This window comes from Salvelinus sp. IW2-2015, linkage group LG7, assembly GCF_002910315.2.
Source record: "Salvelinus sp. IW2-2015 linkage group LG7, ASM291031v2, whole genome shotgun sequence".
NCBI lineage: Eukaryota > Metazoa > Chordata > Actinopteri > Salmoniformes > Salmonidae > Salvelinus > Salvelinus sp. IW2-2015.
The window spans coordinates 31351824-31375130 of record NC_036847.1 but is presented as its reverse complement, the minus strand read 5'-3'; the positions used below and the strand labels follow the sequence as shown (position 1 = coordinate 31375130).

The 23307-nt window shown below is 45.8% G+C and overlaps 1 protein-coding gene across 2 annotated transcripts in view; it reads right to left on the bottom strand.

Annotated features, from left to right (window-relative positions):
• The window catches only part of LOC111966823 (ceramide kinase-like), a 38010-nt gene that overhangs the window by 12905 nt on the left and 1798 nt on the right, over positions 1-23307 (bottom strand). The window contains exons 2-13 of one of the 2 annotated variants that reach the window (XM_070444586.1): positions 23037-23135; positions 22723-22860; positions 22348-22476; positions 21582-21645; positions 21207-21346; positions 20916-20990; positions 20319-20471; positions 6907-7012; positions 5894-5997; positions 5439-5635; positions 3195-3493; positions 2810-2878 (exon numbers count right to left, since the gene is read on the bottom strand). In XM_070444586.1, coding sequence (XP_070300687.1) covers positions 2810-2878; positions 3195-3493; positions 5439-5635; positions 5894-5997; positions 6907-7012; positions 20319-20471; positions 20916-20990; positions 21207-21346; positions 21582-21645; positions 22348-22476; positions 22723-22860; positions 23037-23135 — 1573 coding nt within the window. Of the gene's footprint in view, positions 1-2399; positions 2879-3194; positions 3494-5438; positions 5636-5893; positions 5998-6906; positions 7013-20318; positions 20472-20915; positions 20991-21206; positions 21347-21581; positions 21646-22347; positions 22477-22722; positions 22861-23036; positions 23136-23307 lie in introns of those variants that run through there. The other variant, XM_023991767.2, reaches the window with a different exon arrangement.

The window sequence follows — 23307 nt, the reverse complement described above, 5'->3', positions numbered from 1 at the left end:
CCTAACCTGGTGCCAGGTAACTCTACCCGGTGCCAGGTAACTAACCCTACGGTGCCAGGTAAAACTAACTCCAGTGCCAGGTAACTAACCCAGTGCCAAGGTAACTCAACCCGGTGCCAGGTAACTAACCCAGTGGTACCATGGTAATTCTAACCGGTGCCAGGTAACTAACCCCGGTGCCAGGTAACTCTCAGAACCCTGGTGCCAGTAACTAACCCGGTGCCAGGTAACTACCCGGTGCCATGGTAAATACCAGTTGCCAGGTAACTCTAACCGTGCCAGGTAACTCTAACCTGGTGCCAGGTAACTAACCCAGTGCCAGGTAACTAACCGAGTGCCAGGTAACTCTAAACCTGGTGCCAGGTAACTAACCCAGTCCAGAACTCTAACCCGGTGCCAGGTAACTAAACCCAGTGCCAGGTAATCTAACCAGTCCAGGTACTAACCCAGTGCCAGGTAACTCTAACCTCGGTGCAGTAACTAACCCGTGCCAGGTAACTAACCCGGTGCCAGGTAACTCACCTTGGTGCCAGGTAACTAACCGGTGCCAGGTAACTCTAACCCGTGCCAGGTAACTAACCCGGTGCCAGAGGTAACTAACCCGGTGCCAGTAACTAACCGGTGCCAGGTAACTAACCCGGTTGCCAGGTAACTAACCCGGTGCCAAGTAGGTAACTAACCCGGTGCCAGGTAACTAACCCGGTTGCCAGGTAAACTAACCCGGTGCCAGGTAACTAACCCGGTTGTGAGTAACTAACCCCTTGCCAGGTAACTAACCCGGTGCCAGGTAAACTAACCCAGGTGCCAGGTAACTCTAACCTGGTGCCAGATTCATTTTAATTCTAACCAACGCTGAACCTAGGACTATGTAGGTACCAAACCTCCACAAGTACTGTAGCCTGGATAATAGGCCAAATTCTTGAAGCCATATTGCTTGTTAGATCGCTATCATATCATGTGGACTGGCATGCCACGTTCAAGTATAACAGTATGGAAAATATCTGTGGTCCGAGAAAGACAGGAACAATTGCTGATGGAGTAACATCTAGCTGCAGCACTAAAAGGCCTAAAAATAAACATATTGTGATGAAAGGAAAAAGTTTGCTACTGTATTTGATTGATAGTTTTTTTGATGGGTCACTTAATGCATCTTCCCTTCTAAGTTGAACCTGCCTTCGTGGATGTCCACCGTGTGAAGGCAGTACGTTTCTCTCTTCCCACCCGGAGAAAGGGGCTGAGGATGAACAGAGGGAGACAGTAAATGGTGGAAGATGGCGGAAGAGGGGGAGAGAACAAGCCAGAGCGGTTCCCAACATCACCTGGTAGAAAGAAGGAGAGGAGCGAGGGATGGCGAATGACAGGAAGAAAGACTTGTGTGGCCTGTGCTGCAGTAAGCCTCCTTCAGTGTCTGTGTGGAACTTGACGGAGAAATACTTCCCCACACTGAGATCCTCTGCAGGTAAAGACATCTTATCCACATGATGGAAATCAATACTTTCCTGACAGAGTTTCAGTGTACATTTAGTGGCTCTGCTTCAGGCCCAACCTGAAGCCTCTAGTAATCCTTTTCATACTACTGAGCTGAGCCAAGCTGTACTGCTCTAGCCTAGTTACGCATTCACCATCATTTGCTGAAATTGTACTGGAAAGGAGAAATAGACTTAGACTTAGCATGATAGTATGATGTGTCAATGCTGCATTTTCCTACCTGTCCTCATCTGCCTTGTTGTCCTGTCCCTCCCTCCTCCCTCCCTCCCTCCCTCCCCTCCTCCCAGGGTTCATGGTCAGCGTGGTGCGTTTGTATGCCCGGGCATGGAGACGGATCAGCCACGCCCACCAGGAAGTGAACTGTGTTAGGGTCCGTTCACACTACTGACTGAGGGAAGCCGTGGTAGGGTCCGTTCACACTACTGACTGAGGTGGCCGTGGTAGGGTCCGTTCACACTACTGACTGAGGGTGGCCGTGTAGGGTCCGTTCACACTACTGACTGAGGGTGGCCGTTGGTAGGGTCCGTTCACACTACTGACTGAGGGGGCCGTGGTAGGGTCCGTTCACACTACTGACTGAGGAACTGACTGACTGACTGACTTCTGGGGCTGGAAGCGCCAGAGGAAGGAGAAGGACTGAAAGACCCCAAATGTATGTTACTGACTTCACAATGACAATAGCTGATTCATCAAGCCGCACTGAGTGGAATGTTTGTTTGTTGGTTCATCTGCCCTGCTTCTCTGCTACTTAGATCAACACTGTGCTTCAAGGAGATGATCTTAAGATTCAAGAAAAACAGGTTTGTCCTATTGTATACATACAAAGCCACAAATTCCTCAGGTAAATGTCATTGTTAAGCCAGAGGGATGTCAGTTCTACCATAAACAATAAATCATGTGGAAGCTCAACATTCTGCATAGTAAAAAGGTGTGTACATTTATTAGGTTTTCAATTGTTGTGTGTACAACATTTTCATAACTGCAAAAAACTGCTCAAGTGAACATAACACATTTACAGAAGACAATGTCATAGAAGATGTCATAGGCTACTGGCATCAAGGCATTTTATGTAGAAAAAAGTATTCCTTGAACTGCCTTCAAATTCAAATCTCCATCTTAAGACTTTGGTATTGAAATATTTACACTGGAAACAGAAAGGAAGCCATTTCATTGGTCGGCAAAATCATTGATACCAATCATTAATGTCGTCATCTCTGGCATAGTGTTTTTCTCTGCAAGTAGTGTGAACGGACCCTAACTCAGCCTTCCTCAGTAGTTGAGGACACATCTCCCTTTGCAGTTCCTGTGTCCGTCTTGGCACTTCCTGGTGGGCGTGGCTGATCCGTCCTCCATGCCCCGGGCATACAAACGCACCAGCTGACCATGAACCCTGGGAGGGAGGGAGGGAGGGAGGGAGGGAGGGAGGGAGGGACAGGACAACAAGGCAGATGAGGACAGAGTAGGAAAATGCAGCATTGACACATCATACTATCATGCTAAGTCTAAGTCTATTTCTCCTTTCCAGTACAATTTCAGCAAATGATGGTGAATGCGTAACTAGGCTAGAGCAGTACAGCTTGGCTCAGCTCAGTAGTATGAAAAGATTACTAGAGGCTTCAGGTTGGGCCTGAAGCAGAGCACTAAATGTACACTGAAACTCTGTCAGGAAAGTATTGATTTCCATCATGTGATAAGATGTCTCTTACCTGCAGAGGATCTCAGTGTGAGGAAGTATTTCTCCGTCACAGTTCCACACAGACACTGAAGGAGGCTTACTGCAGCACAGGCCACACAAGTCTTTCTTCCTGTCATTCGCCATCCCTCGCTCCTCTCCTCTTTCTACCAGGTGATGTTGGGAACCGCTCTGGCTTGTTCTCTCCCCCTCTTCCGCCATCCTTCCACCATTTACTGTCTCCCTCTGTTCATCCTCAGCCCCCTTTTCTCCGGGTGGGAGAGAGAAACGTACTGCCTTCACACGGTGGACATCCACGAAGGGCAGGTCAAACTTAGAAGGGAAGATGCATTAAGTGACCATCAAAAAACTATCAATCAAATACAGTAGCAACTTTTTCCTTTCATCACAATATGTTTATTTTAGGCCTTTTAGTGCTGCAGCTAGATGTTACTCCATCAGCAATTGTTCCTGTCTTTCTCGGACCACAGATATTTCCATACTGTTATACTTGGAACGTGGCATGCCAGTCCACATGATATGATAGCGATCTAACAAGCAATATGGCTTCAGAATTTGGCCTATTATCCAGGCTACAGTACTTGTGGAGGTTGTACCTACATAGTCCTAGGTTCAGGTTGGTTAGAATTAAAATGATCTGGCACCAGGTTAGAGTTACCTGGCACTGGGTTAGTTTACCTGGCACCGGGTTAGTTACCTGGCAAGGGGTTAGTTACCTCACACCGGGTTAGTTACCTGGCACCGGGTTAGTTACCTGGCACTGGGTTAGTTACCTGGCCACCGGGTTAGAGTTACTGGCACTGGGTTAGTACTGGCATGGTGTTAGAGTTACCTGGCACTGGGTTAGTTACCTGGCACCGGTTAGAGTTACTGGCACTGGGTTAGTTACCTGGCACCAGGTTAGAGTTACCTGGCACTGGGTTAGTTACCTGGCACTGGGTTAGTTACCTGGCACCAGGTTAGAGTTACCTGGCACCGGTTAGAGTTACCTGGCACTGGGTGTACCTGGCAGGTTAGTTACTGGCACCGGGTTAGTTACCTGGCACCAGGGTTAGAGTTACCTGGCACCGGGTTAGTTACCTGCACCAGGTTAGAGTTACCTGGCACTGGGTTAGTTACCTGGCACCGGGTTAGAGTTACCTGGCACTGGAGTTATTACCTGGCACTGGTTAGTTACCTGGCACCGGTTAGTTTACCTGGCACCAGGTTAGAGTACTGGCACCAGGTGGTTACCTGGCACTGGGTTAGTTACCTGGCACCGGGTTGAGTTTACCTGGCACCAGGTTAGTTACCTGCACCGGTTAGAGTTACCTGGCACTGGGTTAGTTACCTGGCACTGGGTTAGTTACCTGGCACTGGGTTAGTTACCTGGCACCGGGTTAGAGTTACCTGGCACCAGGTTAGAGTTATGACAGTTACCTGGCACCAGGTTAGAGTTACCTGGCACCAGGTTAGAGTTACCTGGCACCAGGTTAGAGTTACCTGGCACCGGGTTAGAGTTACCTGGCACCGGGTTAGAGTTACCTGGACCGGTTAGTACCTGGCACTGGTTAGTTACCTGGCACTGGGTTAGAGTTACCTGGCACTGGGTTAGTTACCTGGCACTGGGTTAGTTACCTGGCACTGGGTTAGTTACCTGGCACCGGGTTAGTTACCTGCACCGGTTAGTTACCTGGCACCAGGTAGATTACCTGGCACCGGGTTAGAGTTACCTGGCACCGGGTTAGAGTTACCTGGCACCGGGTTTAGTTAACTGGCACTGGGTTAGTTTACCTGGCACTGGTTAGTTACCGGCACTGGTTAGGTTTACCTGGCACTGGGTTAGTTACCTGGCACTGGGTTAGTTACTGGCACTGGGTTAGGTTACCTGGCACCGGGTTAGTTTACCTGGCACCGGGTTAGTTACCTGGCACCAGGTTAGAGTTACCTGGCCACCGGGTTAGTGTACCTGGCCACCGGGTTAGAGTTACCTTGCACTGGGTTAGTTACCTGGCACCGGGTTAGAGTTACCTGGCACCGGGTGTAGTTCACCTATTTTGGCACCGGGTTAGTTACCTGGCACTGGCGTTGAGTTACCTGGGCACTGGGTCAGAGTTACCTGGCACTGGTTAGGGTCAAGTTACCTGGCACTGGGTCAGAGTTACCTGGCACTGGGTTAGTTACCTGGCACCGGGTTAGAGTTACCTGGCACTGGGTTAGGGTTAGAGTTACCTGGCACTGGGTTAGTTACCTGGCACTGGGTTAGGGTTAGAGTTACCTGGTCCTGTGTGCTGGTGTGTCTGTGTAGGAAGGTGAGGAACCCTAGGGGGTGTGTGTCCCGTACAATGATGAGGTCACCTGTCCCATCGGCCAGGTGTGCTGAGGGGGACAGCCCCAGGGGACTGCGAGGACAGGAGCTGGACATACAGGTGAGGGACACAGCCTTGAACCGGCCGTCTACACTCACCCAATCACCTGCAGCACGAGGCAGAGAGAGCAGAGGAAGTTCTGTGACCGACCAGGGTTTGAGCCCTGCTGTCCTGCATGCCACAATAGTTAGCCCACTGAGCTAAAGCCCAGGCATTAACTCTAGGAGCTAACATAAGTCTTCCAGTCTCAGGCAAAGTTACTCATCACCCAAGCGTGGTTCATGGAATTGCGTTACATAGGATGTGTGTAGACTATAGAGTCTGTGTAGACTTTTGCATAGACTGCGTGTTTTTATAGACTTACCCTCTGAGTCGCTGCTGAACTGACTGAAGTGGGAGATGTAGTTGGAACTAGCATCTGGAGAGTGGGGGAACAGTCTCTCTGTGTTCTTAGAACACACACTGCACCTGGAACACCGCACACACACACATTACAAACGATTGCTCTGTTTTTTACACGTGACATAGGTATAACATACTGATACATTCCAGTGGTGTAACATACTGATTCATTCCAGTGGTGTAACAACAGCACCTGTTCCTGATAGCCATGCATTCCATTCATATGTGTATCGTCATGTTACCCTCCCTCACAGACCCTTGGGCTGGCTATCAATCACAGACTAAAGACAGGTACAGTCTTTCAAAGATACCAGCGTCCTTTTATATGTAGCATCTCCCAGTTCCTTACCCTCCCTTACAGACCGCGGGGCAGTTCTTAGTCATTTCAGACAAAATAGATTGGGTACAGTCTTTCACCCAGGTAGGCTTACAGTCTGCTTTCACAGACCAGGAGGTGCTGTCTCTCCTTTCGTCCAGATCAGGTTGCCCTAGGTTGGCATGGAATCCGCCCTCCTTAAAGTACAGGAGTACACACGACACCTGGCTCTCTGTTGCAGGAGGAATTGACTGAGGCTGAGGTTCTTCCCCAGGGGAAATTGAGGTCATGTCGCTATAGCCTTCTGATGACCTAAAGTAGCCAGAACACTTTCTCCCAATGGAACGGTTGAGGTGATGATATCTAGGGCAACTGTTCCTATCAGGACCTTACATTTGAGACAGGTAATGGTATCAGATGTCCCTCTGTTAGCTTCAGTGAGTTGTTAATGCTAAGCTTATCATTATGTGGTTAAGAACACACTGTCAATCACAACATTTAGAGGAGCATGTGCTAGTACGTATGTATTAGTTCCTCTCTGTAACAAGGAAAGAGGAGGACCATCCTTTTTTTCTTCCCTGGATGAGCCTTGTTTTGGATCAGTGTACCAGGCAGTGAGTGAGTGTTTTTATTCTCTGAGAAATATAGTTAGTTGCTACCCAGAGAGGCAGCGTGTGTTGTCCCTGGGGTTGGAGAGCTGGGGGTCTGCTGGTAGGTACTGAACTAGGCCTGCATAGCTCCTGTTACTCAGGTACACCATAGCACCTGGGGGAAGAGAGGGCGGGAGAGGGTTAGCAACCATCCTACAGATGTATGTACTTTGAGCCAATTTTCTTCACCATGAAAATAATCCTGCAGCAACAGGAAATGTGAATTATTATGTGGATTATAATTAATTGACATTTTTGTAGGGGTTGATACATTTTTCAGAAGGGAAAATAAAATCATGAAATGTCAAAGTGGAAATAACAAACTTCAGAAGCTACAAGTTTAAAGTTCTCCTGCAACAGGGTGTACAAATGAAGATTCTACATCTGTATGGCTCTGACTCATACTGTAAACACAGAGAAGCTCTATCCTCACTACCTCTCACTCTAACTGGTATGCAACACTATATTTGAATGTTCTGTCATGATGCATGTTGTCATTATAGACATGATTTACTTCTTAGAGCTTGTGATATGTAGTGAGTGACACACACGCGTTCCCCCCCCCCCCCCCCCCCCCCCCCTTCTATTAAGGCAAGTCATCCAGGTCCTGAGGCCAAAGCCTCCCCACACCATCATACTACCATGCTGACCATTGGTATGGGGTTCTTACTGTGGAATGTAGTGTTTGGTTTTCGCCAGACATAATGGGACCCATTTCGTCCAGCAAGCTGACTCAAGTTTGCCAAAAATCACCTGGATGATCATCAAGACTCCTGGAAGAATGTTCTATGGACAGATGAGTCAAAAGTATAACTTTTTGGACTACATGGATCCCATTATGCCTGGCGAAAACCAAACACTGCATTCCACAGTAAGACCCTTATACCAACGGTCAAGCATGGTGGTGGTGGTAGTGTGATGGGGATGCTTTTCAGCCTCAGTCAGGACCTGGATGACTGAGAGGGGGCAAATACCTTTTCACAGATCTGTAGATATATATGTAGCTATATACAGTACCAGTCAAAAGTTTGGACACACCTACTCATTCAAGGGTTTTCTTTATTTTTACTATTTTTAGAGGAGCATGTGCTAGTACGTATGTATTAGTTCCTCTCTGTAACAAGTAAAGATGAGGATTTTATACATAGTAGAATAATAGTGAAGACATCAAAACTATGAAATAACACATGGCATCATGTAGTAACCAAAAAAGTGTTAAACAAATCAAAATATATTTTAGATTTTAGATTCTTCAAAGTAGCCAACCTATGCCTTGATGACAGCTTTGCACACTCTTGGCATTCTCTCAACCAGCTTCACCTGGAATGTTTTTCCAACAGTCTTGAAGGAGTTCCCACATACGCTGACCACTTGTTGTCTGCTTTTCCTTCAATCTACGGTCCAACTCATCCCAAACCATCTCAATTGGGTTGAGGTCAGGTCATCTGATGCAGCACTCCATGACTCTCCTTCTTGGTCAAATAGAGCTTACACAGCCTGGAGGTGTGTTGGGTCATTGTGCTGTTGAAAAACAACTGATAGTCCCACTAAATGTAAACCAGATGGGATTGTGTATTGCTGCAGAATGCTGTGGTAGCCATGCTGGTTAATTGAGCCTTGAATTCTAAATAAATCACCAACAATGTCACCAGCAAAGCACCATCACACCACCTCCTCCATGCTTCACGGTGGGAACCACACTGGCGGAGATCATCCGTTCACCTACTCTGCGTCTCACAAAGACAAGGCGATTGGAACCAAAAATCTCAAATTTGGACCGGTCTAATGTACATTGCTCGTGTTTCTTGGCCCAAACAAGCCTCCTTATTGGTGTCCTTTAGTAGTAGTTTCTTTGTATCAATACGACCATGAAGGACTGATTCACACAGTCTCCTCTGAACAGTTGATGTTGAGATGTGTCTGTTACTTGAACTCTGAAGCATTTATTTGGGCTGCAATTTCTGAGGCTGGTAACTAATGAACTTATCCTCTGCAGCAGAGGTAACTCTGGGTCTTCCTTTCCTATGGCGGTCCTCATGAGAGACAGTTTCATCATAGAGCTAGATGGTTTTTGCGACTGCACTTGAAGAAACTTTCAAAGTTCTTGAAATGTTCAGGATTGACTGACCTCCATGTCTTGAAGTAATGATGGACTTGTTTCTCTTTGCTTTTTGAACTGTTCTTGCCATAATTTGGATTTGGTCTTTTACCAAATAGGGCTATCTTCTGTATACCACCCCTACCATGTCACAACACAACTGATTGGCTCAAACGCATTAAGAAGAAAATTAATTCCACAAATTCACTTTTAACTAGGCACACCTGTTAATTGAAATTCCAGGTGACTACCTCATGAAGCTACTACATGATTCCATATGTGTTATTTCATAGCTTTGATGTCTTCACTATTATTCTACAATGTAGAAAATAATAAAATAAAAAAACCCTGGAATGAGTAGGTTTGTCCAAACTTTTGATTGGTACTGTACATATACAGTGCATTCAGAACCGCTGACTTACGTTACAAGCCTTATTCTAAAATGGATTAAATTGTTTTTTCCCCTCATCGATCTACACATAATCCCTCATAATGACAAAGCAAAAAAAACTTCAATATCACATTTACAAAAGTATTCAGACCCTTTACTCAGTACTTTGTTGAAGGACCTTTGGCAATGATTACAAGTCTTCTTGGGTATGACGCTGCAATCTTGGCACACCTGTATTTGGGGAGTTTCTCCCATTCTTCTCTGCAGATCCACTCAAACTCTGTCAGGTTGGATGGGGAGCGTCGCTGCACAGCTATTTTCAGGTCTCTCCAGAGATGTTTGATCGAGTTCAAGTCCGGGCTCTGGCTGGGCCACTCAAGGACATTCAGAGACTTCTCAGGAAGCCATTCATGTGTTGTCTTGGCTGTGTGCTTAGGATTGTCGTCCTGTTGGAAGGTGAACCTTCTCCCCAGTCTGAGGTCCTGAGCGCTTTGGAGCAGGTTTTCATCAAGGATCTCTCCGTACTTTGTTCAGTTCATATTTCCCTTGATCCTGACTAGTCTCCCAGTCCCTGCCGCTGAAAAACATCCCCACAGCATGATGCTGCCACCACCATCCTTCACCGTTGGGATGGTACCAGGTTTCCTCCAGAAGTGATGCTTGGCATTCAGGCTAAAGAGTTATATCTTGGTTTCATCACAACAGAGAATCTTGTTTCTCATGGTCTGCGAGTCCTTTAGGTGCCTTTTGGCAATCTCCAAGCGGGCTGTCATGTGCCTTTTATTGATGAGTGGCTTCCGTTTGGCCACTCTACCATAAAGGCCTGATTGATGGAGTACTGCAGAGATGGTTGTCCTTCTGGAAAGTTCTCCCATCTCCAAGACAATCCTGTCTTGGAGCTCTGTGGACAATTCCTTCAACCTCATGGCTTGGTTTTTGCTCTGACATGCACTGGTGTGTGCCTTTCCAAATCATGTTCAATCAATTGAATTTACCACAGGTGGACTCCAATCAAGTTGTAGAAACATCTCAATGGAAACGGGATGCACCTGAGCTCAATTTCAAGTCTCATAGCAAAGGGTCAAAATACTTATGTAAATAAGGTATTTCTGATTTTTCTATATTTCTAAAAACCGGTTTTCACTTTGTCATTAGGAGTATTGTGTGTAGATTGATGAGGAAAAATATATAATTTAATCCATTTCAGAATAAGGCTGTAATGTAACAAAATGTTTAAAAGGGAAGGGGTCTGAACTTTCTGAATGCACTGTAAATATAGATATATAGATATCATACATTGTGGCCATCCTATTAAATTAGTTGTATTGTCACGCCCTGACCTTAGAGAGCCTTTTTATTTCTTTATTTGGTTAGGTCAGGGTGGGATTTGGGTGGACATTCTAGTTTTCTATTTCTTTGTTGGCCGGGTATGGTTCCCAATCAGAGGCAGCTGTCTATCATTATCTCTGATTGGGAATCATACTTAGGCAGCCTGTTTTTCCACCCTAGTTTGTGGGATGTTGTGGGATGTTGCACAGTTGCTGTATAGCCCTGCAGAACTTTACGTTTGTTTTTTCCTTTGTTGTTTTGGTGTTCATTCTAATAAAGTACGATGAACACTTTCCACGCTGCGCTTTGGTCTCAATCCGACGACGGACGTAACATGTATTCTCATTTCTAAATTAAATTAGCTGTCTCTTTTCTAATTCTAGCGTTATCCTCTGACCTTCACCTTGGTCTAGCAGACAGTGTTTAAGAAATATTGTAATAATGTAATAGCCTCTGCTTTAGGCCATGAGGCATTTCATATACAGTATACCTGAGTAGTCATAATCTGAGAGGCCCCGTCTATGACATACAGTACTAGTCAAAAGTTTGGACACCTACTCATTCCAGGGTTTTTCTTTATTTTTTACTAGTGAAGACATCAAAACTATGAAATAACACATATGGAATCATGTAGTAACCAAAAAAGTGTTTAACAAATAAATATATATTTTATATTTGAGATGCTCAGCTTTGTATACTCTTGGTATTCTCTCAACCAGGCTATATCACATCTCGGCGTGATTGGGAGTCCAATAGGGAGGCGCACAATTGGCCCAGGTTTGGCCGGGGTAGGCTGTCATTGTAAATAAGAATTTGTTCTTAACTGACCTGCCTAGTTAAAATGTTTAAATAATAATAAATTAAACCAGCTTCATGATGTAGTCACCTGCAATTAATTTCAATTGACAGGTGTGCCTTGTTAAAAGTTAATTTGTGGAATTTCTTTCCTTCTTAATGCGTTTGAGCCAATCAGTTGTGTTGTGCCAAGGTAGGGGTGGTATACAGAAGATAGCCCTATTTGGTAAAATACCAAGTCCATATTATGGCAAGAACAGCTCGAATAAGCAAAGAGAAACGACAGTCCATCATTACTTTGACTGACCTTCATATCTTAATCCGGAAAATTTCAAGAAGTTTGAAGTTTCTTCAAGTGCAGTTGCAAAAACCATTGTGGCTGAATTGCTGCAAAGAAACCACTACTAAAGGACATCAATAAGAAGACGAGACTTGCTTGGGCCAAGAAACACGAGCAATGGACATTAGACCGGTGGAAATCTGTCCTTTGGTCTGATATATAAAAATGGCACCGGAAGAAATGGCAGCAGTTTTACGGGCGCCCAACCAATTGTGCTATTATGTGTTTTTTTTCATGTTATTTGTAACTTATTTTGTACATAATGTTTCTGCAACCATATCTTACGGCAAAAAAGAGCTTCTGGATATCAGGACAGCGATCACTCACCTTGGATTAGACAAAGATTTTTCTTCAACAAGCTGGACTGTGTTCTGTGTTCTTCAACACACAGTCAGTCAGGAAAGCAAAGGCTAGCTTTTTCAAACAGAAATTTGCATCCTGTAGCTCTAACTCCAAAAAGTTTTGGGACACTGTAAAGTCCATGGAGAACAAGAGCACCTCCTCCCAGCTGCCCACTGCACTGAGGCTAGGCGACACGGTCACCACCGATAAATCCATGATAATTGAACATTTCAATAGGCATTTCTCTACTGCTGGCTATGCTTTCCTCCTGGCTACCCCGGCCAACAGCTACTTGCCCGAGCCTCCCCAGCTTCTCCTTCACCCAAATCCAGATCGCAGATGTTCTGAAAGAGCTGCAAAACCTGGACCCCTACAAATCAGCTGGGCTAGACAAATCTGGACCCTCTCTTTCTAAAATTATCTGCCGCCATTGTTGCAACCCCTATTACCAGTCTGTTCAGCCTCTCTTTCATTTCGTCTGAGATCCCTAAGGTTGGAAAGCTGCAGCGGTCATCCCCCTCTTCAAAGGGGGTGACACTCTAGACCCAAACTGTTACAGACCTATATCCATCCTGCCCTGCCTTTCTAAAGTCTTTGAAAGCCAAGTTAATAAACAGATCACTGACCATTTCGAATCCCACCGTACCTTCTCCGCTGTGCAATCCGGTTTCCGAGCCGGTCACGGGTGCACCTCAGCCACGCCCAAGGTACTAAACAATATCATAACCGCCATCGATAAAAGACAATACTGTGCAGCCGTCTTCATCGACCTGGCCAAGGCTTTCGACTCTGTCAATCACCGTATTCTTATTGGCAGACTCAATAGCCTTGATTTCTCAAATGACTGCCTCGCCTGGTTCACCAACTACTTCGCAGATAGAGTTCAGTGTGTAAAATCGGAGAGCCTGTTGTCCAGACCTCTGGCAGTCTCTAAGGGGGTACCACAGGGTTCAATTCTCGGGCCGACTCTTTTCTCTGTATATATCAACGATGTCGCTCTTGCTGCGGGTGATTCCCTGATCCACCTCTATGCAGACGACACCATGCTGTATACATCTGGCCCTTCTTTGGACACTGTGTTAACTAACATCCAAACGAGCTTCAATGCCATATAACACTCCTTCCGTGGCCTCCAACTGTTCTTAAACGCTAGCAAAACCAAATGCATGCTTTTCAATCGTTCGCTGTCCACACCCGCCCGCCCGACTAGCATCACTACTCTGGACGGTTCTGACCTAGAATACGTGGACAACTACAAATACCTAGGTGTCTGGCGAGACTGTAAACTCTCCTTCCAGACTCATATCAAACATCTCCAATCTAAAATCAAATCTAGAATCGGCTTTCTATTTCGCAACAAAGCCTCCTTCACTCACGCCGCCCAACGTACCCTAGTAAAACTGACTATCCTACCGATCCTCGACTTCGGCGATGTCATCTACAAAATAGCTTCCAATACTCTATTCAGCGAATTGGATGCAGTCTATCACAGTGCCATCCGTTTTGTTACCAAAGCGCCTTATGCTGCGACCTGTATGCTCTAGTTGGCTGGCCCTCGCTTCATATTAGTCGCCAGACCCACTGGCTCCAGGTCATCTACAAGTCTATGCTAGGTAAAGCTCCGCCTTATCTCAGCTCACCGGTCACGATAACAACACCCACCCGTAGCATGCGCTCCAGCAGGTATATCTCACTGGTCATCCCCAAAGCCAACACCTCCTTTGGCCGCCTTTCCTTCCAGTTCTCTGCTGCCAGTGACTGGAACGAATTGCAAAAATCGCTGAAGCTGGAGACATATCTCCCTCACTGACTTTAAGCATCAACTGTCAGAGCAGCTAACCGATCGCTGCAGCTGTACATAGTCCATCTGTAAATAGCCCACCCAATCTACCTACCTCATCCCCATATTGTTTTTATTTACTTTGCTGCTCTTTTGCACACCAGTATCACTACTTACACACCATCATCATCTGCTCATCTATCACTCCAGTGTGACTAGGCTAAATTGTAATTACTTTGCAACTATGGCCTAATTATTGCCATACCTCCTCATGCCATGTGCACACACTGTATATAGACTTTTTTATTGTGTTATTGACTGTACGCTTGTTTATTCCATGTAACTCTGTGTTGTTCTTTCTGTCGCACTGCTTTGCTTTATCTTGGCCAGGTCGCAGTTGTAAATGAGAACTTGTTCTCAACTAGCCTACCTGGTTAAATAAAGGTGAAATTAAAAAAGAATAATAAAGTACAGGACATTCTCCAAACACCCGACAGGGCTAACATCCCCGTTATTTGCAAGAGGAAGAGACGCAGGTACAGAGGACACAGAGCGGGGTGCCTCGTGAGGACCCGCAGAAGGCAAGTGGGAAAGCTGCCGTTACCGTAAATATTACTCGCCATCATGCAATCATTGGACAATAAATTAGACGAGGTACGATCACGAATATCATACCAACGGGATATCAAAAACTGTAATATCCTATATTTCACAGAATCGTGGCTGAATGACGACATGGATATTCAGCTAGCGGGATATACGCTGCACCGGCAAGATAGAACACACTCGGTGACGAGGGGGGGGGGGGGTCTGTGCATATTTGTAAACACAGCTGGTGCATCGAAATCTAAAGGAAGTCTCTAGATTTTGGCTCGCCTGAAGTAGAGTATATTCTGATAAATTGCAAGGCCAACTACTTAGCCTAGAGCGTTTTCAGCTATACTTTTCGTGGCCTGTTTATTTACCACCACAGCAGATGCTGGCACTCACGACGCACTCAAGTCAGCTGTATAAGGAAATAAGCAAACAGGAAACAATCACCAGAGGCGGCGCTCCTAGTGGCTCGGAGTCTTTTAATGCAGGGAAACTTAAATCAGTTCTCAAATTTTCTATCACATGTTAAATGTGCAACTGGGGGGAAAATTCTAGAGCACCTGTACCCGCACACAGAGACGCGTACAGAGTCTCCTCGCCCTCCATTTGGTAAATCCGACACAAATCTGTCCTCTCTACATCCTGCTTACAAGCGGAAATAAGCAGGAAAAGCACCAGTGACTCGGTCTAAAAAAGTGGTCACATGAAGCAGATGCTAAACTACAGGACTGTTTTGCTATCAACAGCTGGGACATGTTCTGGTTCTTCTGATGACATTGAGGAATACACCACATTCAATCACTGGCTTTTCAATAAGTTCTTCAAGGACGTCGTCCCCACGGTGACTGTACGTACATACCCCAAACGGAAGCCATGGATTACAGGCAACATTCGCACTGAGCTAAAGGGTAGAGCTGCCGCTTTCAAGGTGCGGGACTCTAACCGGAAGATTACAAGAAATCCTGCTACAAGAGATGCTTGTTCTAGGTCCCAAGAACAAAGGATCTTCTGTTGAATCTGACAATTAATCTTGAGGTTGTAAAGTCGTCTCAAATAAAACTGTGAAGGACCTCGGCGTTACTCTGGACCCTGATCTCTCTTTTGACGAACATATCAGACTGTTTTCAAGGACAGCTTTTTTCCATCTACGTAACATTGCAAAAATCAGAAATGTTCTGTCCAAAACTGATGCAGAAAATGATCCATGCTTTTGTTACTTCTAGGTAGACTACTGCAATGCTCTACTTTCGGCTACCCGGATAAAGCACTAAATAAACTTCAGTTAGTGCTAAATACGGCTGCTAGAATCCTGACTAGAACCAAAAAAAAATATCATATTACTCCATGGCTAACCTTCTACACTTGGCTTCCTGTTAAGGCAAGGGCTGATTTCAAGGTTTTATTGTTAACCTACAAAGCGTTACATGGGCTTGCTCTACTATCTTTCCGAGTTGGTCCTGCGTACATACTTACACGTCGCACGGTCACAAGACGCAGGCCTCCTAGTTGTCCCTAGAATTTATAAGCAAACAGCTGGAGGCAGGGCTTTCTCCTATAGATCTCAATTTTTATGGAATGGTCTGCTACCCATGTGAGAGACGCAGACTCGTTCTCAACTTTAGTCTTTACTGAAGACTCATCTCTTCAGTAGGTCATATGATTGAGTGTAGTCTGGCCAGGAGTGTGAAGGTGAACGGAAAGGCTCTGGAGCAACGACGCCCTTGCTGTCTCTGCTGGCCGGTTCCCTTCTCCACTGGGATTCTGCCTCTAACCCTATTACAGGGCTGAGTCACTGGCTTACTAGTGCTCTTTCATGCGTCCTAGGCGTGGTGCGTCACTTGAGTGGGTTGAGTCACTGAGTGATCTCTGTCTGGGTTGGCGCCCCCCCCTTGGGTTGTGCCGTGGCGGAGATCTTTGTGGGCTATACCCGGCCTTGTCTGAGGATGGTAAGTTGGTGGTTGAAGATATCCCTGAAGTGGTGTGGGGGCTGTGCTTTGGCAAAGTGGGTGGGGTTATATCCTTCCTGTTTGGCCCTGTCCGGGGGTATCATCGGATGGGGCCACAGTGTCTCCTGACCCCTCCTGTCTCAGCCTCCAGTATTTATGCTGCAGTAGTTTGTGTCGGGGGGCTAGGGTCAGTTTGTTATATCTGGAGTACTCCTGTCTTATCCGGTGTCCTGTGTGAATTTAAATATGCTCTCTCTAATTCTCTCTCTCTCTCTCTCGGACCTGAGCCCTAGGACCATGCGTCAGGACTACCTGGCATGATGACTCCTTGCTGCCCCCAGTCCACCTGGCCGTGCTGCTGCTCCAGTTTCAACTGTTATGCCTGCGGCTATGGAACCCTGACCTGTTCACCGGACGTGCTACCTGTCCCAGACCTGCTGTTTTCAACTCTCTAGAGACCGCAGGAGTGGTAGAGATACTCTTAATGATCGGCTATGAAAAGCCAACTGACACTTACTCCTGAGGTGCTGACTTGCTGAACCCTCGACAACTACTGTGATTATTATTATTTGACCATGCTGGTCATTTATGAACATTTGAACATCTTGGCCATGTTCTGTTATAATCTCCACCCGGCACAGCCAGAAGAGGACTGGCCACCCCTCATAGCCTGGTTCCTCTCTAGGTTTCTTCCTAGGTTTTGGCCTTTCTATGGAGTTTTTCCTAGCCACCGTGCTTCTACACCTGCATTGCTTGCTGTTTGGGGTTTTAGGCTGGGTTTCTGTACAGCACTTTGAGATATCAGCTGATGTACGAAGGGCTATATAAATACATTTGATTTGATATGCCCTGCGACGAACCATCAAACAGGCAAAGCGTCAATACAGGGCTAAGATTGAATCATACTACACCGGCTCCGACGCTCGTCTTATGTGGCAGGGCCTGCAAACCATTACAGACTACAAAGGGAAGCACAGCCGCGAGCTGCCCAGTGACACAAGCCTACCAGACGAGCTAAATCAGTTCTATGCTCGCTTCAAGGCAAGCAACACTGAGGCATGCATGAGAGCATCAGCTGTTCTGGACGACTGTGTGATCACGCTCTCCGTAGCCAATGTGAGTAAGACCTTTAAACAGCTCCACATACACAAGGCTGCGGGGCCAGACAGATTACCAGGAAGTGTGCTCCGGGCATGTGCTGACCAACTGGCAGGTGTCTTCACTGACATTTTCAACATGTCCCTGATTGAGTCTGTAATACCAACATGTTTCAAGCAGACCACCATAGTCCCTGTGCCCAAGAACACAAAGGCCACCTGCCTAAATGACTACAGACCTGTAGCACTCACGTCCGTAGCCATGAAGTGCTTTGAAAGGCTGGTAATGGCTCACAACAACACCATTATCTTAGAAACCCTAGACCCACTCCAATTTGCAAACCGCCCAAACAGATCCACAAATGATGCAATCTTTATTGCACTCCACACTGCCCTTTCCCACCTGGACAAAAGGAACACTTATGTGAGAATGCTATTCATTGACAACAGCTCAGCGTTCAACACCATAGTACCCTCAAAGCTCATCACTAAGCTAAGGATCCTGGGACTAAACACCTCCCTCTACAACTGGATCCTGGACTTCCTGACAGGCCGCTCCCAGGCGGTGAGGGTAGGTAGCAACACATCTGCCACGCTGATCCTCAACACTGGAGCCCCCCAGGGGTGCGTGCTCAGTCCCTTCCTGTACTCCCTGTTCACCCACGACTGCATGGCCAGGCACGACTCCAACACCATCATTAAGTTTGCAGACGACACAACAGTGGTAACCCTGATCACCGACAACGACGAGACAGGGACGAGACAGGGAGGAGGTCAGAGACCTGGCCGGGTGGTGCCAGAATAACAACCTATCCCTCAACGTAACCAAGACTAAGAAGATGATTGTGGACTACAGGAAAAGGAGAACCGAGCACGCCCCCATTCTCATCAACGGGGCTGTAGTGGAGCAGGTTGAGAGCTTCATGTTCCTTGGCGTCCACATCACCAACAAACTAGAATGGTCCAAACACACTAATATAGAGGGCATGACAAAGCCTCTTACCCCCAAGAAACTAAAAAGATTTGGCATGGATCTTGAGATCCTCAAAAGGTTATACAGCTGCAACATCGAGAGCATCCTGACTGGTTGCATCACTGCCTGGTACGGCAACTGCTCGGCCTCCGACCGCAAGGCACTACAGAGGATAGTGCGTACGGCCCAGTACATCACTGGGGCTAAGCTGCCTGCCATCCAGGACCTCTACACCAGGCGGTGTCAGAGGAAGGCCCTAAAAATTGTCAAAGACCCCAGCCACCCCAGTCATAGACTGTTCTCTCTACTACCACATGGCAAGCGGTACCGGAGTGCCAAGTAATCCAGGTAATTACTTGGCTAAGGTAATCAAATGGCTACCCGGACTATTTGCATTGTGTACCCCCCCCCCCAGCCCCTCTTTTACGCTGCTGCTACCCTCTGTTTATGCATCATATATGCATAGTCACTTTAACTATACATTCATGTACATATGTACATACTACCTCAATTGGCCCGACCAACCAGTGCTCCCACACATTGGCTAACCAGGCTATCTGCATTGTGTCCTGCCACCCACCACCCACCAACCCCTCTTTACGCTACTGCTACTGTTCATCATATATGCATAGTCACTTTAACCATATCTACATGTACATACTACCTCAATCAGCCTGACTAACTGGTGTCTGTATGTAGCCTCGCTACTTTTATAGCCTCGCTACTATTTTTCACTGTCTTTTTACTGTTTTTATTTCTTTACTTACCTATTGTTCACCTAATACCTTTTTGCACTATTGGTTAGAGCCTGTAAGTAAGCATTTCATTGCACGTGACAAATAAACTTGGATTTGATTAATCCAAATTTGAGATTTTTGGTTCCAACCGCCGTGTCTTTGTGAGATGCAGAGTAGGTGAATGAATGATATTCGCATGTGTGGTTCCCACCGTGAAGCATGGAGGAGGTGTGATGGTGTGGGGGTGCTTTGCTGGTGACACTGTCAGTGATTTATTTAGAATTGAAGGCACATGTAACCAGCATGGCTACCACAGCATGGGCTACCGCAGCTATACGCCGTCCCATCTGGTTTGCGCTTAGTGGGACTGTCATTTATTTTTCAACAGGACAATGACCCAACACACACAGCCTGGAGGTAAGGGCTATTTGACCAAGAAGGAGAGTGATGAAGTGCTGCATCAGATGACCTGGCCTCCACAATCACCAGACCTCAACCCGATTTAAGATGGTTTTGGATGAGTTGGACAGCAGAGTGAAGGAAAAGCAGCCAACAAGTGCTGAGCATATATGGTAACTCCTTCAAGACTGTTGGAAAAGCATGCCAGGTGAATCTGGTTGAGAGAATGCCAAGAGTGTGCAAAATTGTGATCAAGGCAAAGGGTGGCTACTTTGAAGAATCTCAAATCTCAAATATATTTTTATTTGTTTAACACATTTTTGGTTACTACATGATTCCATATGTGTTATTTCATAGTTTTGATGTCTTCACTATTATTCTACAATATAGTAAATATAGTCATATTTTTATTTATTTAAACCCTTGAATGAGTATGTGTGTCCAAACTTTTGACTGGTACTGTATGTCTGCAATATTAGACCATGTGAAGCTGATGGTACTCAGCATCGCCTCATACATAGTGACTGCATCACATTATGCCAATAATCACAATAATGCACACCTTCTCGTCTATTATTGCTTGAATTTTTCGTTCCATACCTGAATAGTCATATCTGAGAGGCCCCATCCAGCGATGTCTCTCACTTTCAGCCAGCACGTCTCCATAGAACCCGTATCCTACCAGAGACACAGAGTAACGCACCAGAGACGAGTGGTGGTGGACAGAACACACGTCCAGAGGCTGAGAGTCTCCTGCAATGGGTTGTCAGAATGTGGAGGACAAGGAAGGTTTAGATCATGATTTTGAATATTGACATTAACTTCACAATTCTGCCCTTGTGAAATAATGATGCTGCTTATGACTAAAGTTGCTGCTTGTGGCTCCTGTAAAGTGATGCTTTTTACAATTTAGCAGACGCTCTTATGCAGAGCGAGTAACAGGAGCAATTAAGGTTAAGTGCCTTGATTAAGGGCACATCGATAGATTTTTCAACTAGTCTGCTCAGGGATTCGAACCGGCAACCTTCCGGTTACTGGCTCAATGCTTAACCGCTAGGCTACCTGCTTCCTCAGTGGCTAAAGATATTGGCTAAATATTTAAGTTTAAGCTACACCAGATAACAAAATCAAGTACAATGTAATCTAAAATGTATTATTTGTTATTAAATGTGTTTTTAATTTATGATCATATCTCACCAATGATAATGTGCAGAGCAGAGGTCACTGGGTCGTTGACTCCCACAGTGGCAAAACACACGCAGTCTGTGGAGCCTGAGGAGAGAACACACAGACTCATATCAGTCTCATATCAGATGCAACTATATAGTCAGGGTGAATCTTTAAGTCTTTTCTCGAATCCTTGTGTCCTCCCTCCTCAAAATTTCAGAAGGGCCACGAAGAGAACATCAGGGAACGTTCACTTTCTTTGCGGAAGGACTTCTGAGATCAACCAAATGCATTTAATTCTTTATCAATGATATGTCTCACCTGCAGGAATGATGCCAATGTGAAGGTCACATGACTGTAGGGAGGGGTCATGCTCCGATAGCCCCGCCTCCTGCTGTGTTCGGCCAATCACACCGTGCAGCAGCTCACTGAACATTCCATCCCCGCCCACACATACCACACTGAGGTAGGGACAAACATAAACAAACAGTGATGTCGTGAAACCCAATCCCAGGCTAAACCTGAAATGTAGTGCACTACTCAATACTCCCTATATAGTGCACTTCTTTTGAACAGAGTCCTATGGGCCTTACTACTTTTGACCAGAGCCCTCAAAAGGGGTGAATAGGGTAGCATTTCGTAATTGGCTGCCATAGTGTTGCTGTTAACATGACAACATTGAAATGTCTGACATACCCATCGAAACCAGTCAGGTCTTTCTTCAGTATGTGGTCTCTCGCCTGGTTGGCCCGCTCTGTCACTGAATGACAAAAACAAAGCAGAATTTGTTTTACTATTAGAATTACAGCAATAGACCATGTCATAATACAGCAACAGACCATGTCATAATACAGCAACAGACCATGTCATATACAGCTCTGTCACTGAATGACAAAAACAAAACAGGAATTTGTTTTACTATTAGAATACGCAATAGACCATGTCATATATAAGCAATAGACCATGTCATAATACAGCAACAGACCAGTCATTAATACAGCAACAGACCATGTCATAATACAGCAACAGACCATGTTATAATACAGCAACAGACCATGTTATAATACAGTAATAGACCATGTTATAATATAGCAAGACCATGTATAATCAGCAACATACCATGTTATAATACAGCAATTAGACCATGTCAAATACGCAACAGACTAGTCATAATACAGCAACAGACCATGTCATAATACAGCAACAGACCATGTTATAATACAGCAACAGACCATGTTATAATACAGCAATAGACCATGTTATAATACAGCAACATACCATGTTATTATATAGCAATAGACCATGTAATTATGAGCATAATCACGTGTCACGCCAATATCACCACACAATGTTAATTAGCCTGCTACTGACAAGCCCCGAAACAAACTTAACTACCAGTTCTATAGGTTTGTCAATACGTCACAGGATTTTCTGCATCACTATTGTTTCACACGGGTCTCACCTACAACATGAGAGCTGACCCCTGCCAGCTCAAACAGTGGGGCCACTAGAGAGTGATAGATCTGCCTCCCTTGTTTCTTTCCTCCGAACGGGTTGATGAACACCAACAACCTGTGAGGACGAGAGGGGCCTGAGAGAGGAGAGGAGGATAGACTGATCAAAAGAGCATATCAAAAGAAGAGTGGAGACAGAGTGGATCCATGGAAAACAACAGATGGGGGGGTGGTTGGAATTGCACTACTTTTGTGATTAAAAATAAATAAATCTAAAAACAATACTGGAGGATGTGTTCTTGCATTGCCTTTTGACCCTAAGGGAATAAATACATTTAAATATAATTGACATCTTATCTCAGGACAAGTGAAGTTATCCTTACTGTGTGTTTTGAGGGCAATCCTCAGCTGGGTCATCCACTGGTCTCTGACGTCTCTGCTGGGACAGCTGAACTGGGTCCTGCCCAGGCGCCATAGCAACCCATAGGAACTACCGCTGCTGCTACGCTTCACATAGAACACTGCAGAACAGGACACAGGGAGGGAGGGAGCGAGGGAGGGAGGGAGGAGGAGACACCAGGAAATGGCTTTTGTTTGATTTGGTGTTGTGTCTAATCTCGGCTCCCAGAACTAAATCCCTCGCTGTGTCTGTTACCAGAGACTGTGTGCCTGACCTTAGGGCAGTAACATAACTCACCTGTGAAGTCTCTGTCTGTGTCTTCAGAAACTGACCTCTGGGGTAGAACCTCCACATGCCCCTCCTCCACAGCAACAACCTCCAACACTGGTACTGAAACTAGGATCCCACAGGCACAGTATGACATTGAAACTTGTATTACATAAGCCCTGTTTATACCTGGTGATAACATGCGTCCTTTGTCCTGATCGTGTCCACATTCTGATTGTGCTCACATTTTTAAACAGATGTAGATGATTAAAAGACACATTGTGATCTGATTGTGATTAGA